Raw genomic sequence first — 16,585 nt, 5'->3', positions numbered from 1 at the left:
AACAAAGTAAAATTTACCTGCAAGATTCCCTCCAGTAATTTTAATTGAAGTTGGTTTTTATGATGTCCAATGAAAAATCACAATTTGAATTTAGGACTACCTTCTAAGCGCACAAACATGCTGCTGGTAAACCTTGCCCTCACTTGCAGCACAGTGTTCACAAAAATCTTATTTTTATAGTAACAGGAAAAGCAGTAATTTCACTGTATATCTCTTTCTTATGAAAGTGGCCTTATTTGGTAAGCTTTTGGGAACCTGCCACCAAATACTTCTGTGATCCATTTTTACAGCCAACCAAAGGTATCAAAGGAGTTTTATATTTAATTAACTGGAAAAGTCAGTTAAAACCAGAATATCCTTTTTCCAAACAGTAATATTAAGTGTTACTGTATTCATTTTCCATTCTACAGATTAAATAAGATTTTAAAGAGAGATGAATCTGGGGTGGCAGTGATTTGAAAAATAAGACTCAATTTAAGATACAGCTAGAATCCAAAATTTGCTCGAAAATTTTAAGCTCCTTAATATCAAAACAAACATTTACTAAGCATAATATATGTAGAGAATGGCCATTAATTTTAACAATTTAAATTTTTGGTAAAATTTAATGTGGGCAGAAAATGTTACTTCAACTTTTTAATTGTGAAGTATTGCCATATACTTTGTCATGTGGCTAAATAAAGCTTACATGGCTTAGTAACTGTTTCAATGACCAGGGATTTTGAATATCTGTGAACTTCAATCATGTCTATATAATTGTATTCATTTGCTGTCCAAGAGTGAGCTATATATCAAAACATCCCTTAGAACTGGTTAAATTAGATATACCCCTATTTACCATTTACCCAACAAAAGTGTAAAAAAAAAAAAAATGATTTGGTTAATTACGGTTACATAAGTTTTTTGGTAAATATTCAGCCATTTGATGACGTCATCATACTACCTTTTAAGCATTCTAATTCCCAATGGCTAGGAAGCTTTAGCCATCACTAATGTGAAGACCGGACCACCTTTTTAAAAATTATCATTCAGCGCTACTGATTTTATAAGTAAATTTTTAGGTTAGGCCCGGACATACCAAATTTCCTTTCTGCTTTAGTTTCATAAAATAACCTCAAAATGCAACCCCCCATATTGAACTTTAAAAAAAAAAAAATCTAAACAGCTGATGTGTCCTCAAGAAAATCAGCAAACAGCTATTTATGAACTTGGAGCTCTCCCGAGAAACCTACATATGGAGAACTGCTAAGCAGAACTTCCTAATAATACGTAGTAAGGCTGGTTAACTAGTGCGAGTGGCAGACTAGGACTGGACTCCACACCTTGCAACCTCTAGTCTAGTATTGACACGACCGCTAAAGTAGAGTTAATCAGTAGGACTCAGCGTTTAAAATCTGAGTATTCTTCTGTTACCTAATTTTGTCATGTATGTAAATATATATATGTAAATATATATTTTGAAAAACCATTAAAACCATATCTACTACTAGAAAAAGGTGTCCTCTATTTTTGTATTAAAAGACTGACTTTCAGCTATGTTAGAAAAATTAGCCATCTTCCAAGACTTAAAAAACCATGCCATCTTGGAAGTTAAAAAAAAAAAAAATCCAATACAGTAAGAGTATTTGGATTTAACTTTAGACAATTAACTAAGACATTCACACAACATATGCATGTCAGTCTCCTATACGGTCCTAGAGCCTGCAGTATTGTAATTTATTGTGAAACCATGTAACCAAATACTTAAATATATCCACAACATCTATACCACGGTAATGCATAGTACATAATATACTGACATCTCAAAATAAATCTATTACAGTTTTATGCAAATTATGGTATAAGATTATCACCTGCCACATTTTTGAAATGGCACCAACTTCATGTAACATTCTATGTTAATGGACTAAAATCCTTACTGGTAATGATGTCTTATGCATTATCATCTGAACATTTGAAATCAAGCTGTTAATCTAATAACCACAGTATGTTATCAATTAAAATCACTGCATATTCAGATGTTAAAGCAGGAAGTTATACAGCAGGAAAAGTATTTCTAATTCACAGTTTCAAAAATAAAGGGTGCAGTTTTCAAATATCTGATTGCTTAAATTGGTCAATTTAACAACTGCCTCCTTCAATACATGTAAACTATGTTTGCACAGCATTAGGAGATGTCTTTTATTTCAGAAATTAGTTCTTACTGTTACAGGAGCACCACAAATTTGAAGGAAGAGGCTACAGTGTGAAATGAGCTCACTGAAGGATGTTAAATAAAATTTTAACTACAATATAAGGTACTGCAAAGCTTTGTTTCCCCCCAGCACAGACCCCTTAATCAGGAAAAGTGGTCAACACTTACCAAATACAATATGTAAATTAGCTCTAAAGAGGGGGGTAGCTAACTCAACTAAAAGAAAATACTATATTAGCTAACAAACCTGTGATAGCTTCAGAATTTTCCTAAAAATAAAATTCAAAAGCATACACAGTATTTGTATCCTTCGATAAGGAATGCAGGGATCCAAAGGGAATGAAAGAAACATCTCGTTTTAAACATTTCTGAGTGGAAACACACACACACAAATGGGTAACTGAGAAAAACTGAGTACTTAAAATATTCAAATTTTAAATGTGTAAGAAAATTTGTAATAGAAAAAGTGGCAAATTGTTATTGTGACTTGATTTGCTGAAAACATCTGCAAATTCACACTGGCATTAAGAAAACCAAAGTTTCAAAAATTTACTCCTCTCTCTCTCTCTCTCCCCAGATATGTTTTCTGTGCAAAAATAAATATCTGAAAATTGCACTAATACAATAATACTTATTTTAACTTTTGTTATTATGAATAACCTGCACATGCTGCTTTACAGACAATACGTATTTGTAAACTTGCTCATGCAAAATTAGTGTGCGCAACAGGGATATCATTAATCCCCATACTTAAAAAAATGATACCTTATTATCTTTTTTAAACTGCCGAACCCTTTGAAATGTAACAAATCTTACACAGATATTCTTGTCTGCCAGCTAAAAATCAATTTATGTTGCTGAAACAAAAAGTTATACAAGAAAAACATGGTTTTCATCTTGCAGAATTTTTGATTTTTAAAAGAAAATTTATAAAAGAAAGAAATTCATGGTCACAAAATTTTAACATTTTAATCCTAAACATTACAGGGTAAATAGATACTGGACCCTATCTCCATAAATCCTAACTTTTAGTTTCCATTTTTTAAATGTTGCCCTAACCACTAAGACATTAGTGGTTTTACAACCTCTGGAGAATTGTGGAAATACATGTTTCTGAAAGAAATACTACAAAAACAACAATGGAAGAAAGCCAAACTGTCTCCGTGAAGGGGGGAAAAAAAAATGGAACATTTTGAAGCCTTAAATACTTCTCTTTCCCCGTCTTATGATTAACCTGTCAATTCAGTGCATCATATGGTCAATATAATGGTCCCCACGTTGAACAAACATCTAACTAGTGTCCATTGATTCCAAGTTAGTAGATGATGAATCTTTTTGGATACTTTCAAAGATGGCCGCCAGCTCAGGGTTAGAACTGATCTGTGACTGGAATTCACTCATCAGTGGACTCTTCTCTGCTTCTGGAATGGTTAGCAGTGCTGCTACTGCTCTCATGGCAGATCGCTTTAGTTCATCTTGCTTTTCAAACTCCTGCTTTACTGAGTTTGCCTTCACCTGTAACATTGAGTAAATTTATACTGTGTGTTATAAAGACAACTCAAAATTTAAGCATGTAGAAACTTCTGGTAAATAAAGCAAAGCTATTGTTTTATAGGTCTAAAAGGTACACTCTACTCTAAACATAGTTTTTTTTTTTTTTTTTAAAGATTTTATTTATTTATTTGACAGAGACAGAGACAGCCAGCGAGAGAGGGAACACAAGCAGGGGGAGTGGGAGAGGAAGAAGCAGGCTCCCAGCAGAGGAGCCCGACGCGGGGCTCGATCCCAGAACGCCGGGATCACGCCCTGAGCCGAAGGCAGACGCCCAACCGCTGTGCCACCCAGGCGCCCCTAAACATAGTTATTTTTAAACTTTTCAGCAGTAGCCGTTCTTCCTTCGAGGGAACATTTGAAAATCCAGAGCCATCATGGTTGAAACAAAGAATGGGACCCAGAGCCTTACCTACTTATCAAGTCCAACCCTGGCCTCCAAGAAACTATTCCTCTAGCTACCCTGTTTATTCATTATTCTTCAAGATCAGGTATTGACCTCTCTGTGCCTTAATATGTATAATTATTTTTATATGAAAAGTCCTGTTTCACCTTCTGAATCTAAAAATCTTTCATTTTCAAGGTCCATTTTAAATGTCATCATGCTCCTAGGAAGCTGTCTATGACTCCCACCTCTACCCATCTCCACCAGAATTCACCATTTTCTCTTTTGTGGTCCTATCACACTTTATCCTGTATCAGTACTTCAACTTATGTATCATACTGTTATTAAATAAAAGCTTTTAGGCATAGCATTTAACAATGCTAAGTTTTCTAAAACATCCAACAGGCTAACTTTTAAAACTAACTGCTACGCACGGTTAAATTTGGAGAACTAGAGTACAGAATCAACTAGGAATCTTGAATATACCAAGTGTGGCCTGAGGTAATATCAGTCAATGATTACCTTAGTTGTGCATGTGGCACGTAATGGCTCAACGAGTCGGTCCAACCTCTGCAGTACTGCACTTGGACAAAGGGTGGAGAGTCTCACCAACATTAAGAATGTTAGCATCTATTAGAAATTAAAACAAATTTAGACTTTGCATTATTTTCTAAAGACAATATTCCAAATTCTCACGAAGTTTTTAGAGGAATGACTAGCATGTACCATAAAGTTTCAAACCCTATCTGAGGAATATTAATTACAAGCATTAGACAGATCTAACCTATAACGTGGTCCTAGAGTACAGAACTAACAGTGGTTCTCAGTCTTGGCTGCGCATTACCACTGCAGAGCTTTAGAAATATGACCAATTCCTCAGCCCCTTTCCCAGAGATTTTTACCTAACCTGTCAGGATAGGGCCATAGATAACAGTATTTTTTAAAAAGCTTGTGTGCACCAGAATGGAAAATCACTGACAAAAAAATAATTGAACTAGGAGAAAAGCTTTAAAGTAAGTTTCTACTCTCTCAGCAGATATCAAAAAGACTGGTTATTCAGATTAATCCAGTAACCCATAATGCAACGGGCGGCTTCTCCTACTTCTTTTGGAGCTTTGCTCACTGGATCCGGAGCATATGCTCAACTACTGTTCAGCTGCCACTTTTGCTCTGTGACTAAAGGCAGGCCCCAAAGAGAAGACAATGCACTGGTTTTTAAAATCACCCTTTTAGAGTTCATATTTAAAACAGGCACGAGCAAATAACAAAGAGCAGTTATGAGTAAAGTTCATGCTGTAAAAATAAGAAGCAGTGTGATTTCTATTTGCTTCTACAGATTGTTTTGTGTGTGTCAAAGTCCTTTTGTGCTATCCTTTAACAAAACTTCCTATTAAGCCTATAAAATATTGGAAAATAAAAATCCCTCATTCCAGTAAATAAAATGGTTACCACATAGAACAGTTCTAAAGACAGCATAAAGAATGAGCTAAGACAATGCTGGAAGACTACTATCCAGTATTAGGACAAAAACATCACATTATAAAAAGCAAAACTTGTCTGGACTCTTAAGAAAAAGCTCTAGAAACTATGCACTAAAGCAAGCTGGCACAGAGAATTTCTTAGAATTTTTATCCATAATGTAGACTTGACTTCCTCCTCCAATGCAGTTTCTGGATTTTTCCTGTATGTCAACTGATGTTACACTGCATCACTATTCCTTTTGCATATTACAGTTAATAACACACTAAAATCATAACAAGCAAATCAATTTTTCTTAACAAGAGTAAATTACAAGGGTGAAAGTCACTATAGAACAAAGTCTTCTAAAGCAATCTATAAACAGGCACAAATATCTTACCTTAATATCGTAATGGTCCTTTAAACCATCTTCAACATGATTTAGAAATTCAAAGATATCTAGTCTATCAAGACAACTGTCTAAAAGTGTGTACATACACTCAAAAGCTGCCTTTCTAATATCCAGTCCATCATCAACTGTATGTTTAAATGGACCCATTTCTACCTGTTGAAACAAAAAAGAACGTGTGGATATACTTAGAAGTAAAAGACAAGCTTAGATAAACAGTAATGTAACTAACTTACCTCTCTTATAAGCTCCTTTCTAACTTTTGTTTCATTATAAAGATGTGGCAGAACAGTATCTAGAAGATCCCTTATTAATGATGGTTTATTATGTGCTGCTGAATTGAATGTGACCAAGGCTACTCTTCTTACATTCAAATCTGGGTCTTCCAATGTTTTTAGGAAATCACCTGAAAATTAGAAGAGAAGAAACATATAGTCATGGTAGGCATAAAATATATATGTTTTTCTAAATGGTTAAGTTTGTTGTTGATATTGTTGTTTCTTCAATGCAGGTCACGGAAGAACGTGATATAATAAGTGAACCACACAGCTGCTTCTGGCAATAGGTAAACTACCGATTAAACCCCCTTACATTCAGACATGGTAACTGACTCTTAGCAGCATTCTATAATGCAGAGGACATGGAATGAGAAGCCCAAAAAGGTCCCTAATTCTACAGATACATTAAAAAAGGTAGGTTGCACAGAGAAGTGATGGAGCCAGCAGCTACAAAAATGATTCGACTCAGAGTTCAAAATTAACATTTTCACTAAAAGCAACAAAAACAGAATTAAAAATATCGAGTTCAAAATAAGATAAATAGGATGAGGACAGATCCACTGCTTGATAAACTGAATACTATTAACTAAGTATACAATTTATCAGATGATAAAGAGAAATGTGCACTCAAAATATTTTTATTTCTATCTTTAATGAAGAATATATGAACTGTCAAGAGGGTTAAAAATACAAAAGGAGGAAACTGAAACCTAACACAGGACAAAAAGCAGAACTAAGTCTGGTTGTTCTTGCAAATGTGGGGAAGAAATTATAGTGCAAATATGTTTGGAGTCACAGAGACGGTGACCCAAATCACTTCATTTGCCAACTGTATGACTTTTGGCGAGTTACTTTGGGCAAGAGCCTCAGTTTCTCAGTTTGCAAAATGAGAATTATAAACCTTTTAGGCTACATGAGTAGAATAAATTGCATGTATACTGCTGAACAGTGTCTGGGACACCCCTGGTATTCACATGGAGTTACTGTTCATCATTATGTAACATCAACCGTACAGTCAGCAATCTTTTGGAATACATAGGGGAAAAAAAAGAGATGCCAAGACCTGAATGTACCACAATATCAATTTGAAAAAATGGGAAGGAAGTAATACTTCAGACACCACATACTGGTAAATTCGAGGCTGACCACCCAGGAACTTCTGATTACCAAAAGTGTTCTTGGAATCAAAAAGAATTTAAATATACCAGACTAAACGTTCTTACCCCGCTTTTTGCTTACAATTACTAAGAGAGTAAATCAGAATAATTAGAATAAAGTATTTGCTTTCAGAAAAGCATCTAAAATATTGCTATTAAAGATATTGCTATTATTTTGGACAAATGATGACATGCACTAGGATTACCTATCCCCAACTCTTTGGTTTAGTTACTGTAATTTTTAAAAAGCTTCCTTGGTGGTTCTGATGTTCATACAGTCCCAAATAATACTAACGTAGGTCATAATTCAATGAGAATGACCATCTGATCAAATAACTATACCAACGATACAAAATGGTTGACTTGTCAACGTGGAAATAGCCTCTAAAGATGTGGCCCAGGACTCTTCTCCTTTGTCCTATCTTGTACAACACAAAAAATGTCAAATATTTCAAAGCGGGGTGCCTGGGTGGCATAGTCAGTTGGTCAGGCAACTCGTAGTTTCAGCTTGGGTTGTGATCTCAGGGTTGTGGGGTCAAGCCCTATGTCAGGCAATAAGCTCAGGGCAGAGCCTGCTTGGGATTCCCTCTCCTTCTGCCCCTCCCACTCACACTGGCTTGCTCGCCTGCTCTCAAAATCAATCAATCAAACTAAAAACAGGTGAGGAGAACAAAAGGAAAGAATCTTCCAGTTCAGACGTTCTTTATTTCTAGGACCCAACAACAGCATCCATTTATCCCTATGTCCCTCTTATTCTGAACTGATAATCCATTTCTGTAATTCCTTTAAATTGTTTTTTTCCTTTCTGGCCTACTGCAGAATGGCACAAAACTACAAAGCTTCTTTGCCATTTCCCTCTATCCTCTCTGCTGTTATCTCCATTGCTCTGTCTTCAAGAAAACACCAAACTAAGCTCTGAAGGTTTTGAGTATTACCAACTCTAGGAAAACTGATGATGAAAACAAAACAAAGAAGTTATAAAAGCGTTAAAAATAATCCTAAAAGCTAATTCTTGTCCTCGTAGAAGTAGAGATAGCCCTAGTCTCTCCTGGCTGTCTCTCAGTTCTACTGTTTTTTACTCTTATATTGTCTCCACAGATCTCCTTGGGTTGTTGAAGGGCTTACAAGTAAGAACAGAAAATTGGGGTTCTAACAGATCAAGATTATTTTCTATCTGGTCAGATCGACCAAACATGTAGTTGACTCTGAAGACATCCCAGTGTATTTATTTGAAGTTGTTATCAGATAATTGTGCAAACTAAAGGATGATAGAATGTAAGTATGTAAGATCACACATTATCAATTATCTTTTTAATGAAACAATTACCAGACCCCTACAAGCATTTTATTTTAGTTCCTTGGTAATAATTTTAGTTGCTGACATTATTAATCAGCATGTTTATCTTTGTTTCCACTTACCTATGCAGTTCTTTAACAGGGGATCAATAGGTTGTGGATGATCAGAAATCGTGAACTTCACAGCTGTAACCACGGAGCTTCGGGCATACGATGAGCCTAATTCCAAAGAAATTTTAAGTCTATTGGTATGTAAATCCATGGACATCTTTATCATTTTCAAACCACTTCAACTGACACCAGTGTCCTCAATTCCTTAAAATTCTCTTTGGTCAAGAGGGGTGGTACTCATAAAACATAACACCATTAGATTTCAAAAGAAATAATGTCTTCTGGGAGAGCAGCAGTGGAGAATCTAGCTCTCTCAAAAGGGAAGTGTTTAAACCCATAAATAGCTTATAAGATCTTCAAGTGTTTTCTTTAAAATGCAGTTTCTGAAGAAAGCAATGGCTAGTATTACCCACTACTTGGTCTAAAGGAGTTGACACTGGTAAATCTGAAAACAAAAGTCTTCTAGGATCCTTCATTTGAACGAAGTTCACTAATTTTGGTATTATAATTAGTACTACCAAGCTCCTTAGTATGTATTAACTCGAGACATTTGTCTTTTCCACATTTTAAAAGTGTAACATTAAAATATAATGAACACTAGGAACTACAACAGATTTAACCATGATCTTATTACTCTATCCTTTTTAACAAAATGTCATTTCAATATGGCTCCACATTGCAGCATAAGGAAACAGGTTCTACATGTAACACAACACATAAAGGCTTTAACTTCTGCATTAGGCATCTTTCAAGGTTACCAACTGCTAATAAAATTCTTTTTAAATAAGAAAATCTAGGGGCGCCTGGGTGGCACAGCGGTTAAGCGTCTGCCTTCGGCTCAGGGCGTGATCCCGGCATTATGGGATCGAGCCCCACATCAGGCTCCTCCACTGGGAGCCTGCTTCTTCCTATCCCACTCCCCCTGCTTGTGTTCCCTCTCTCGCTGGCTGTCTCTATCTCTGTCGAATAAATAAATAAAATTTAAAAATAATAATAATAAAGAAAGAAAATCTAGGTACCCACCTGATATCAAATACCCCTTAAGCCGTGGAAGGAGAGTTTCTGGATCAATTAGAGTGAGTTTCCCTAGACATTCAGCAACAACATTTCTGGTTCCTTCTTCTGCACACTCACAGTGCTTTAGCAGTAAGGCCCAGATGTTTTCAACATATGGTTTAAGGCCCACTACTGATGCAGAGCTAATAATTTCCTTCAAGGAATGAAGCAGAAGATACTGCCTTTTGGGCTGACTGGTTATTTCTTGTAAGACAAATGGTAGATACTCAGGAAGGTTGCCCACACTAATGCTGCCTAAAGCATACGAGGCGGCTGATTTAACTTCTTCACTAGGAGATGAGAAGGCTTCTAATATTACAGATTTTAGTTCCAGCTGCCCACTTAAGTCAATATGATGCCCAACTTCTCCGAGAGAAAGCAGAGCTAAAAGACGAATGGAATCTGTAGACCGTGAGTTCTTGACATCTTGAATAAATTGACCTACTACAGCTGGTCCTTCTTTAGGGCATGCTCGAGTAAGGGCAGCTACACATTTGGCAATAGAATAGTAAGACTGCTTGTGAGTAAGAGCGGTGCTCTGAGAATAAACTGGACCAGTCAGCATGCGCAACAAATCCATGTATCCTAGATTGTTTGTTCCAGTGACAACCAAAGCTTGGAAAAAGTCTAGCATGGCGCTAAGAGCTCCCCCCTGTAATAAAGGTGATCTCACAAGTCCAATAAGTTCATTGAGAATGGATCCACTTATCTTTGAAAGGGAGGAGGGATACACTTTTGCCAGTGTGGTGAGGAAACTGATAGCCATCTGCGAAACGTGCATATCACTTTCACTGATAAGAGGTGGGAGCTCATCTAGAACTGCATCAATCATGGCAGCTGTCAAGCTGTCACTATAGTTTTTAATTAGAATATCTAGGGCAGAAAGGGTACCCAGTTTCAAAGCTCTCTGGTTTTTCCTCAGAAATGAAGCAAGGATAGGAACCCCTTCTCCCAGGACAGGCCTCAAATCTATCTTCAAAGGCGACCCAGCAATCAGTGTCAACGCCTTCACTGTAGTTAACCGGGTAATTTCATTCTTTAGTCTCTCCAAGAAAATCTGAAGTGTATTAGGCAAATCAGAACCCAAATTGTCTCCAAGGTTGCAAATAATTTGTCCCATACAGGAAATAGCCCTTTCCTTGACCTCCTGATCAATGTCAGCTGCTTTTAACCTCTTAATGGTACAGGTAAATAGATCTTTGATATAAGGAGTTGCATCAAACGAGGAAGGCTGATCTAAAGGACGAATTACTTTGACAAGCTGCTGGGTAACAAGAAGTGCTTCAGATGTAATCTTGTAAAATGGGTCTCCAACACAAGCCACCACTGGAGGGACCAAAGCCTGAACGTGAGGATGGAAGACTTGAGGAGAGTGGTTACAGAGGATTACATACAGACACGACAAGGCATCAATCTTCAAATTTGATGAGCTTGATTTATCATTCAGTGAGAAAATGATTCCTAAAAAGTCAACAAAAAAAGTCCAATAATTTTTATGTAGTTCTAGGAAAAAAAGAAAAACTAACCCCTAAAATATTTATTAAAGTTTCTACTTCATCATACTATATCTCTAAAGTAGTAGAAATTCCACAATCTATGATCAATATTAGAGCCAAAAATTTTAAGCTAAGATTTTAACCTTTTTACTTAAATTTCTAACTTTAAGTGTTCAAGATGGTTCTATGTGCAAATTAAGTTGTCACAGATTACCTTTTTGAAGAAAACAACCGTTTAAGCTTATCGAAGACTAAAGTCTATAATAAATCCCCAAAGTGATTTAATTTCTTTCGTACCTGGTACAAGTACAGGAATGTGTTGCGTTAGAGCCCCAGGTAGTACATTTACCAGTTCTGTTAACATGTTAAAACAACACTGTCGGGTCTTCACACTTTTTTCTTTCATCTGTTTGTGCAGAGCTTTAACAATGTTGGGAACCTGTAATTATCACACACTCATTAGCTGGTTCAACTAGTATTTCCTCAGTACACTTAACACAAATTATCGGGGATGGGGGGAGAGGGAAGAATTTAACAAGACTGTTTGATACAAATGTTGTACCTATTACATATATGTAATATATATTACATATTACATATGGTCTCTTGGAACTCTCTTTGCTTTATACTGATAATAGAGAAAAGCTAACATTAGCTTTCTACAGAGCAAGAAAAGACCTGATTAATCTTTAATTATGAAAGGCACAAGACTAAATAGAAATCAAATTTTCAACCAAAATTTTAGGAACATAATTTATAAGTGGCTTTCTGAACAAAAATAGCATAGATATGTGTTTAAAAAGGGGGGGGGACAAATTAGGGAAAAGAAACCATTAAATGAGTTTCCATCTTTGCTCTCACAATGAAATAGGCCTCACTTCAAAATGTAGCTGCAAGCAGCAAGGTTATGATTCAAAGACATCTGCTTCTAAACTTTCTAATGTTTTGTTAGTTGGTACAACCTGAACAGAGTATTTACTAATCTTACGGATACAAAGATACATAAAGTATCGAACAGTGATCTGAGAGCTAAAGACAAAAGAAAACCACCTAATTCACTACATCATCAGAATTTCCCATGTTTTTATCTGACTTCTATACACTTTTTCTCATTTCCTTCTACGACTAATCTTCAGTGTTCAACTTTAAGTTCACCATGATTTTTTTTGTTAATGTGTGCTACCTGAAAGCAAGACAGATATGTACATCATATGTACATATGATAGTTGTTCAGTACCTTTCAACATGTTTTTGTAATTAATAAAAATGAACAAATATGTATGCCATAGGGCTGCTGTAGGGATTATACAGAAGATAGGAAAATGCCTAGCATGCACTGAATATTCAATCAGTAGGAGCTATAGAGCTCTAATCTTTAGAATCTTAGACGTCCTGTAGTGAAAAATACCTATGCTAATTGTTATTGGTAAAATATGTACTTACTAGGCACCAGACTGTTTACCATAGATCATCTCATTTCTCACTACCGTGGGTAGACCATTCTAAGTAAACAGACTGTTATTACAAATGAGAAAAGTTTAATAAAATGACTACTTGTCCAGGATCACACAGCTAATGAGGAGTGAAACAAGGTATGAACACAAGTAGTGTGACTCCACAGCCCTAAGATTTCTCTGTTACCATCAATGATAATTTTACTGAATCTTAAAATTACTTTAATATTGCTTATCTAGTAAAATCAAGAATACCTCAAATCAGAATAAACTATTTACAAGTAACATAGTATGAATGTACATAAACTACTACATAAACATATCCCAGAAGTTTGCTTTTCTGAAGATGTTCTGGGATGTTCTGGTTCTCAGATTTCCATATAAAAAACGATTTAAAAATTTCGTATTTACAAGCATGACTTTCAACCACACTTTTAAACTGACCTGACTCTGAAGCATTGTTAAAGGTGTTTCTCCCTGCTCCATTGCATCAGGGTCACATAGCCAACTTTGTACAGGACGAGTTTGCTTCAAAAGAGAAAGGTATGCATGAAAAACATCTGCCTTTACATTCTCTTCACGCTCTTTAAATCTGGATATCAGTGCAGGAGAGACAGTCTTGTAGAATTCCGGAAGCATTTCATGCCTTGTGCTAACTACAGCGTCCAAGCACTTAGCAGCTGCACGTCTCACTTTCCAACTCATGTCATCGTCGTCACTGTATTCATCATCACTCCCTAAAGAGAAGTTTTAACGTTAACAGGCTATTAATCGTAAGCAAGTTTATCATTTAATACAGAAAGTGAACTGATACTCAGTTTTATAACTTTTCACTGACATACAGCAAGTTTTATTTTTTTCTTTTTTTTAATAGAGCTTGAAAAGAACAAGAAATTATACAAATTTACACACAAATTGATCTCTAAAGAAAATAATCATAACTTTTTAACTTATCACTTTCTCACTTATGGGTAACAAGCACCTTATCAATCTTTATAATGATTAACAGTTAAACTTCTTTCCAACATAAATATTTGTAAAATCAGCCTTTAAACAGCATGAATAGAAGTTCAAAGGACTCATTTGACATTATAGGAAAATCAATCAATCAAGGAGTTAATAAGATAAACCAGGAAATAAGATTGATGACTATAGATGAGGTGTTGAGAAAAGTATGGTTACCAAACCCAGAGAGAAAAAGAATCCTGACATCAGCTTTCTTTGTGGCTTAAAGACTTTTCACTAAATTTGTTGATGGACTATTAGGAAAAAATATGTATATTTCCAACCTTCCAATATATTCTCTTAAGGTAGTTTAAAGAAATTATACTTCCTCAATTACAAGAAAATTCTGGCAACAACTAAGCACCATGTAAAAACAAAACACCATCTTCTCCAAATTACTATTAAATCTTAAAACAATATTCCAATGCTATCAATTCCATTTCACTTACGTATCCTTCATTAACTTTCATGTGTGTGAAATCTCTGAAAATTATTTCCTTCTAACACTGTAAGGCCGAATCAGTTGGGTAACAAAGTCAGGAGGATGGCAAAAATACTAGCAGTTCTCAGGACAGTCTAAAATTATCTAACAATAATTTCGTTATTCTTAGATAAGACTATAGCCCTGAAATGCTGATTCCTCACTAGGAGAAAAAGACGTTATCTCTTCATTGGCTTATATGGCAATTAGCTTGGTGACAGCTAAATAGAGCCAGCTATGCCTTAAAAAATCCTAGGATTATATAATAAAATTTTCCAATCTCCAGAAGGTTTAATTTCATCATGGCACATTATAGGAAAACCCAACAAAATACTACTAAGCCCAAGGCATTTGATTTATTCACCAATACATGTGTGAATAAAAATTATAAGGTACTGTATCAAAATGCACTATTTAAAAGCCAATAAATAAATGAAGTTTTTTCCATGGCAACCCAACTACGGGAATTATTTTGCAGAAATATACTTTGTTGAAAAAAGGGTTACTGAAACATTAAATACCCTAATCACTGAAATTATGTTGCTTTTATGTTACAGTAACATTATGGTAGAAAGGCAGATTAGGTATAATCCATGCAAACAGATAAAACAGCTGAAGGACTTGGTTATTCAACATAAGTACTTGGCACACTAAAAACCATCAAAAACAGGAATATTTATTTACTGCTACTGCCTTTTTCAAAGGATATTCTTCTGATATAATCCCTTCAATAATACAGCACATTTACTGAGTGTCTTCCGTATGTCAAGCACTATCCTAGGCACTGGAATAAAACAGTCAACAAAAAGGCTGAAAGTCTGTCTTCATGAAACTTACATCCTAGTGGGTGGAAAATAATTACAATATGTCGAATGGGATTAGTTATAAAAGAAAATAAAAACGTTGAGAAGGAAGAATATAAGGGGAAAGCTCTGAGATGTGAGATTGAATGAAGGGGATGTATGAGAGAAAGTAATTAGGTATACCCCAAAGTTTTTGGCCTGAGAAACTAAGACGAACGTTGCCATTCTGAGATAGAAAAGGCTGGTTAAGCAGGAGAGGGGGAAGGGGTGAGAAGATTTTTAGACACCTAAGCAGTAAATCAATTAACCAAGTGTATATACAAACTTGAAATTCACAGGAAAGATCTGGAATAAAGAAAAGATTTGAGTTTTCTGCATACTGATATTAAACTCAGGAGACTAAATGAGATTAACAGGAATATAAGAGTATCACAGAGAAGTCCAAGCCCCGGAAAATTCCAAAGTTTAGTGGTCAGGATTATGAAGAGCAACCAGTAGAGAGACCGAGAAGGAGTAATCACAAAAAAAGGACTAATATCATCACAAAAATAGGACTAATACCAGGAGGTGTGGTATCCTGGAAATTAAATAAAGAAATGCTGCTGATCTAATAGGCAAATATCTGAGGTCAGTGGTGATCCTGTCAATCACTGAAAGACTGGATTCATGACAGAAGGAGAAAAAGGAATTGGAGAGCATTCTTTTGAGTTCTGCTGTAAGAGAAACCAGGCAGTAGCTGCCAGACTATAATATCGGGTTAAGAGGGATTTTTTGTAGTTTGTTTTCTTTTTAAAAGATAAATGAAATTATAGACTTTGGACGAATGTAATTTCATTCAAACAATCAAATTTAAAAGTATGAAAAATATCAGGAAATCCACCAACCCACATACCTTGTAACTTACCCATTCAATTATCTCCACTGTGATTCTTTTAATACAAGCAGAAACAACTAAACACGAGCAACCTCTAGGTCCTTGAGAGTGCTATTCCTTTCCAGAGCAAATACTACAAATCATAGCATGACGACATCAATCTTAGGAGCCTCAGAAATGTTTAGATGATTCATGAAAGTTAAATGGAGCCTCAAACAATATTTAGGATTTTTCATGAAAGTATGCATAAAACCAACCAAACCGCTGAATATGTATATCTACCATACAGTTTTAAAATAACATTCATTTCCTCTCCAAAGGCAAGAGAAACAAAAGCAAAAATGAACTTGTGGGACTTCATCAAGATAAAAAGCTTCTGCACAGCCAAGGAAACCAGTCAAAAAAACTAAGAGGCAGCCCACAGAATGGGAGAAGATATTTGCAAATGATGCTACGGATAAAAGACTGGTATCCGAGATCTACAAAGAACTTCTCAAACTCAATACATGGGAAACAAATAATCAAATCAAAAAATGGGCAGAAGATGTGAATAGACACTTTTCCAATGAAGACATAC

At 35.5% G+C, this 16,585-nt stretch overlaps 1 protein-coding gene across 1 annotated transcript in view; it reads right to left on the bottom strand.

Moving 5' to 3' along the window:
- Positions 1-1,670: 1,670 nt before the first annotated feature.
- The window catches only part of CAND1 (cullin associated and neddylation dissociated 1), a 43,659-nt gene continuing 28,744 nt past the window's right edge, over positions 1,671-16,585 (bottom strand). Inside the window, exons 8-15 of the mRNA XM_002918324.4 lie at positions 13,290-13,582; positions 11,689-11,830; positions 9,863-11,356; positions 8,852-8,947; positions 6,234-6,403; positions 5,989-6,153; positions 4,653-4,760; positions 1,671-3,709 (exon numbers count right to left, since the gene is read on the bottom strand). Coding sequence (XP_002918370.1) covers positions 3,485-3,709; positions 4,653-4,760; positions 5,989-6,153; positions 6,234-6,403; positions 8,852-8,947; positions 9,863-11,356; positions 11,689-11,830; positions 13,290-13,582 — 2,693 coding nt within the window. The 3' untranslated portion in view covers positions 1,671-3,484. The remainder of the gene's footprint in view (positions 3,710-4,652; positions 4,761-5,988; positions 6,154-6,233; positions 6,404-8,851; positions 8,948-9,862; positions 11,357-11,688; positions 11,831-13,289; positions 13,583-16,585) is intronic.

The sequence above is a fragment of the Ailuropoda melanoleuca genome, chromosome 15 (genome assembly GCF_002007445.2).
Source record: "Ailuropoda melanoleuca isolate Jingjing chromosome 15, ASM200744v2, whole genome shotgun sequence".
Lineage (NCBI taxonomy): Eukaryota > Metazoa > Chordata > Mammalia > Carnivora > Ursidae > Ailuropoda > Ailuropoda melanoleuca.
The sequence above is the reverse complement of the archived record's forward strand: the minus strand, read 5'-3'. Positions and strand labels throughout refer to the sequence as shown.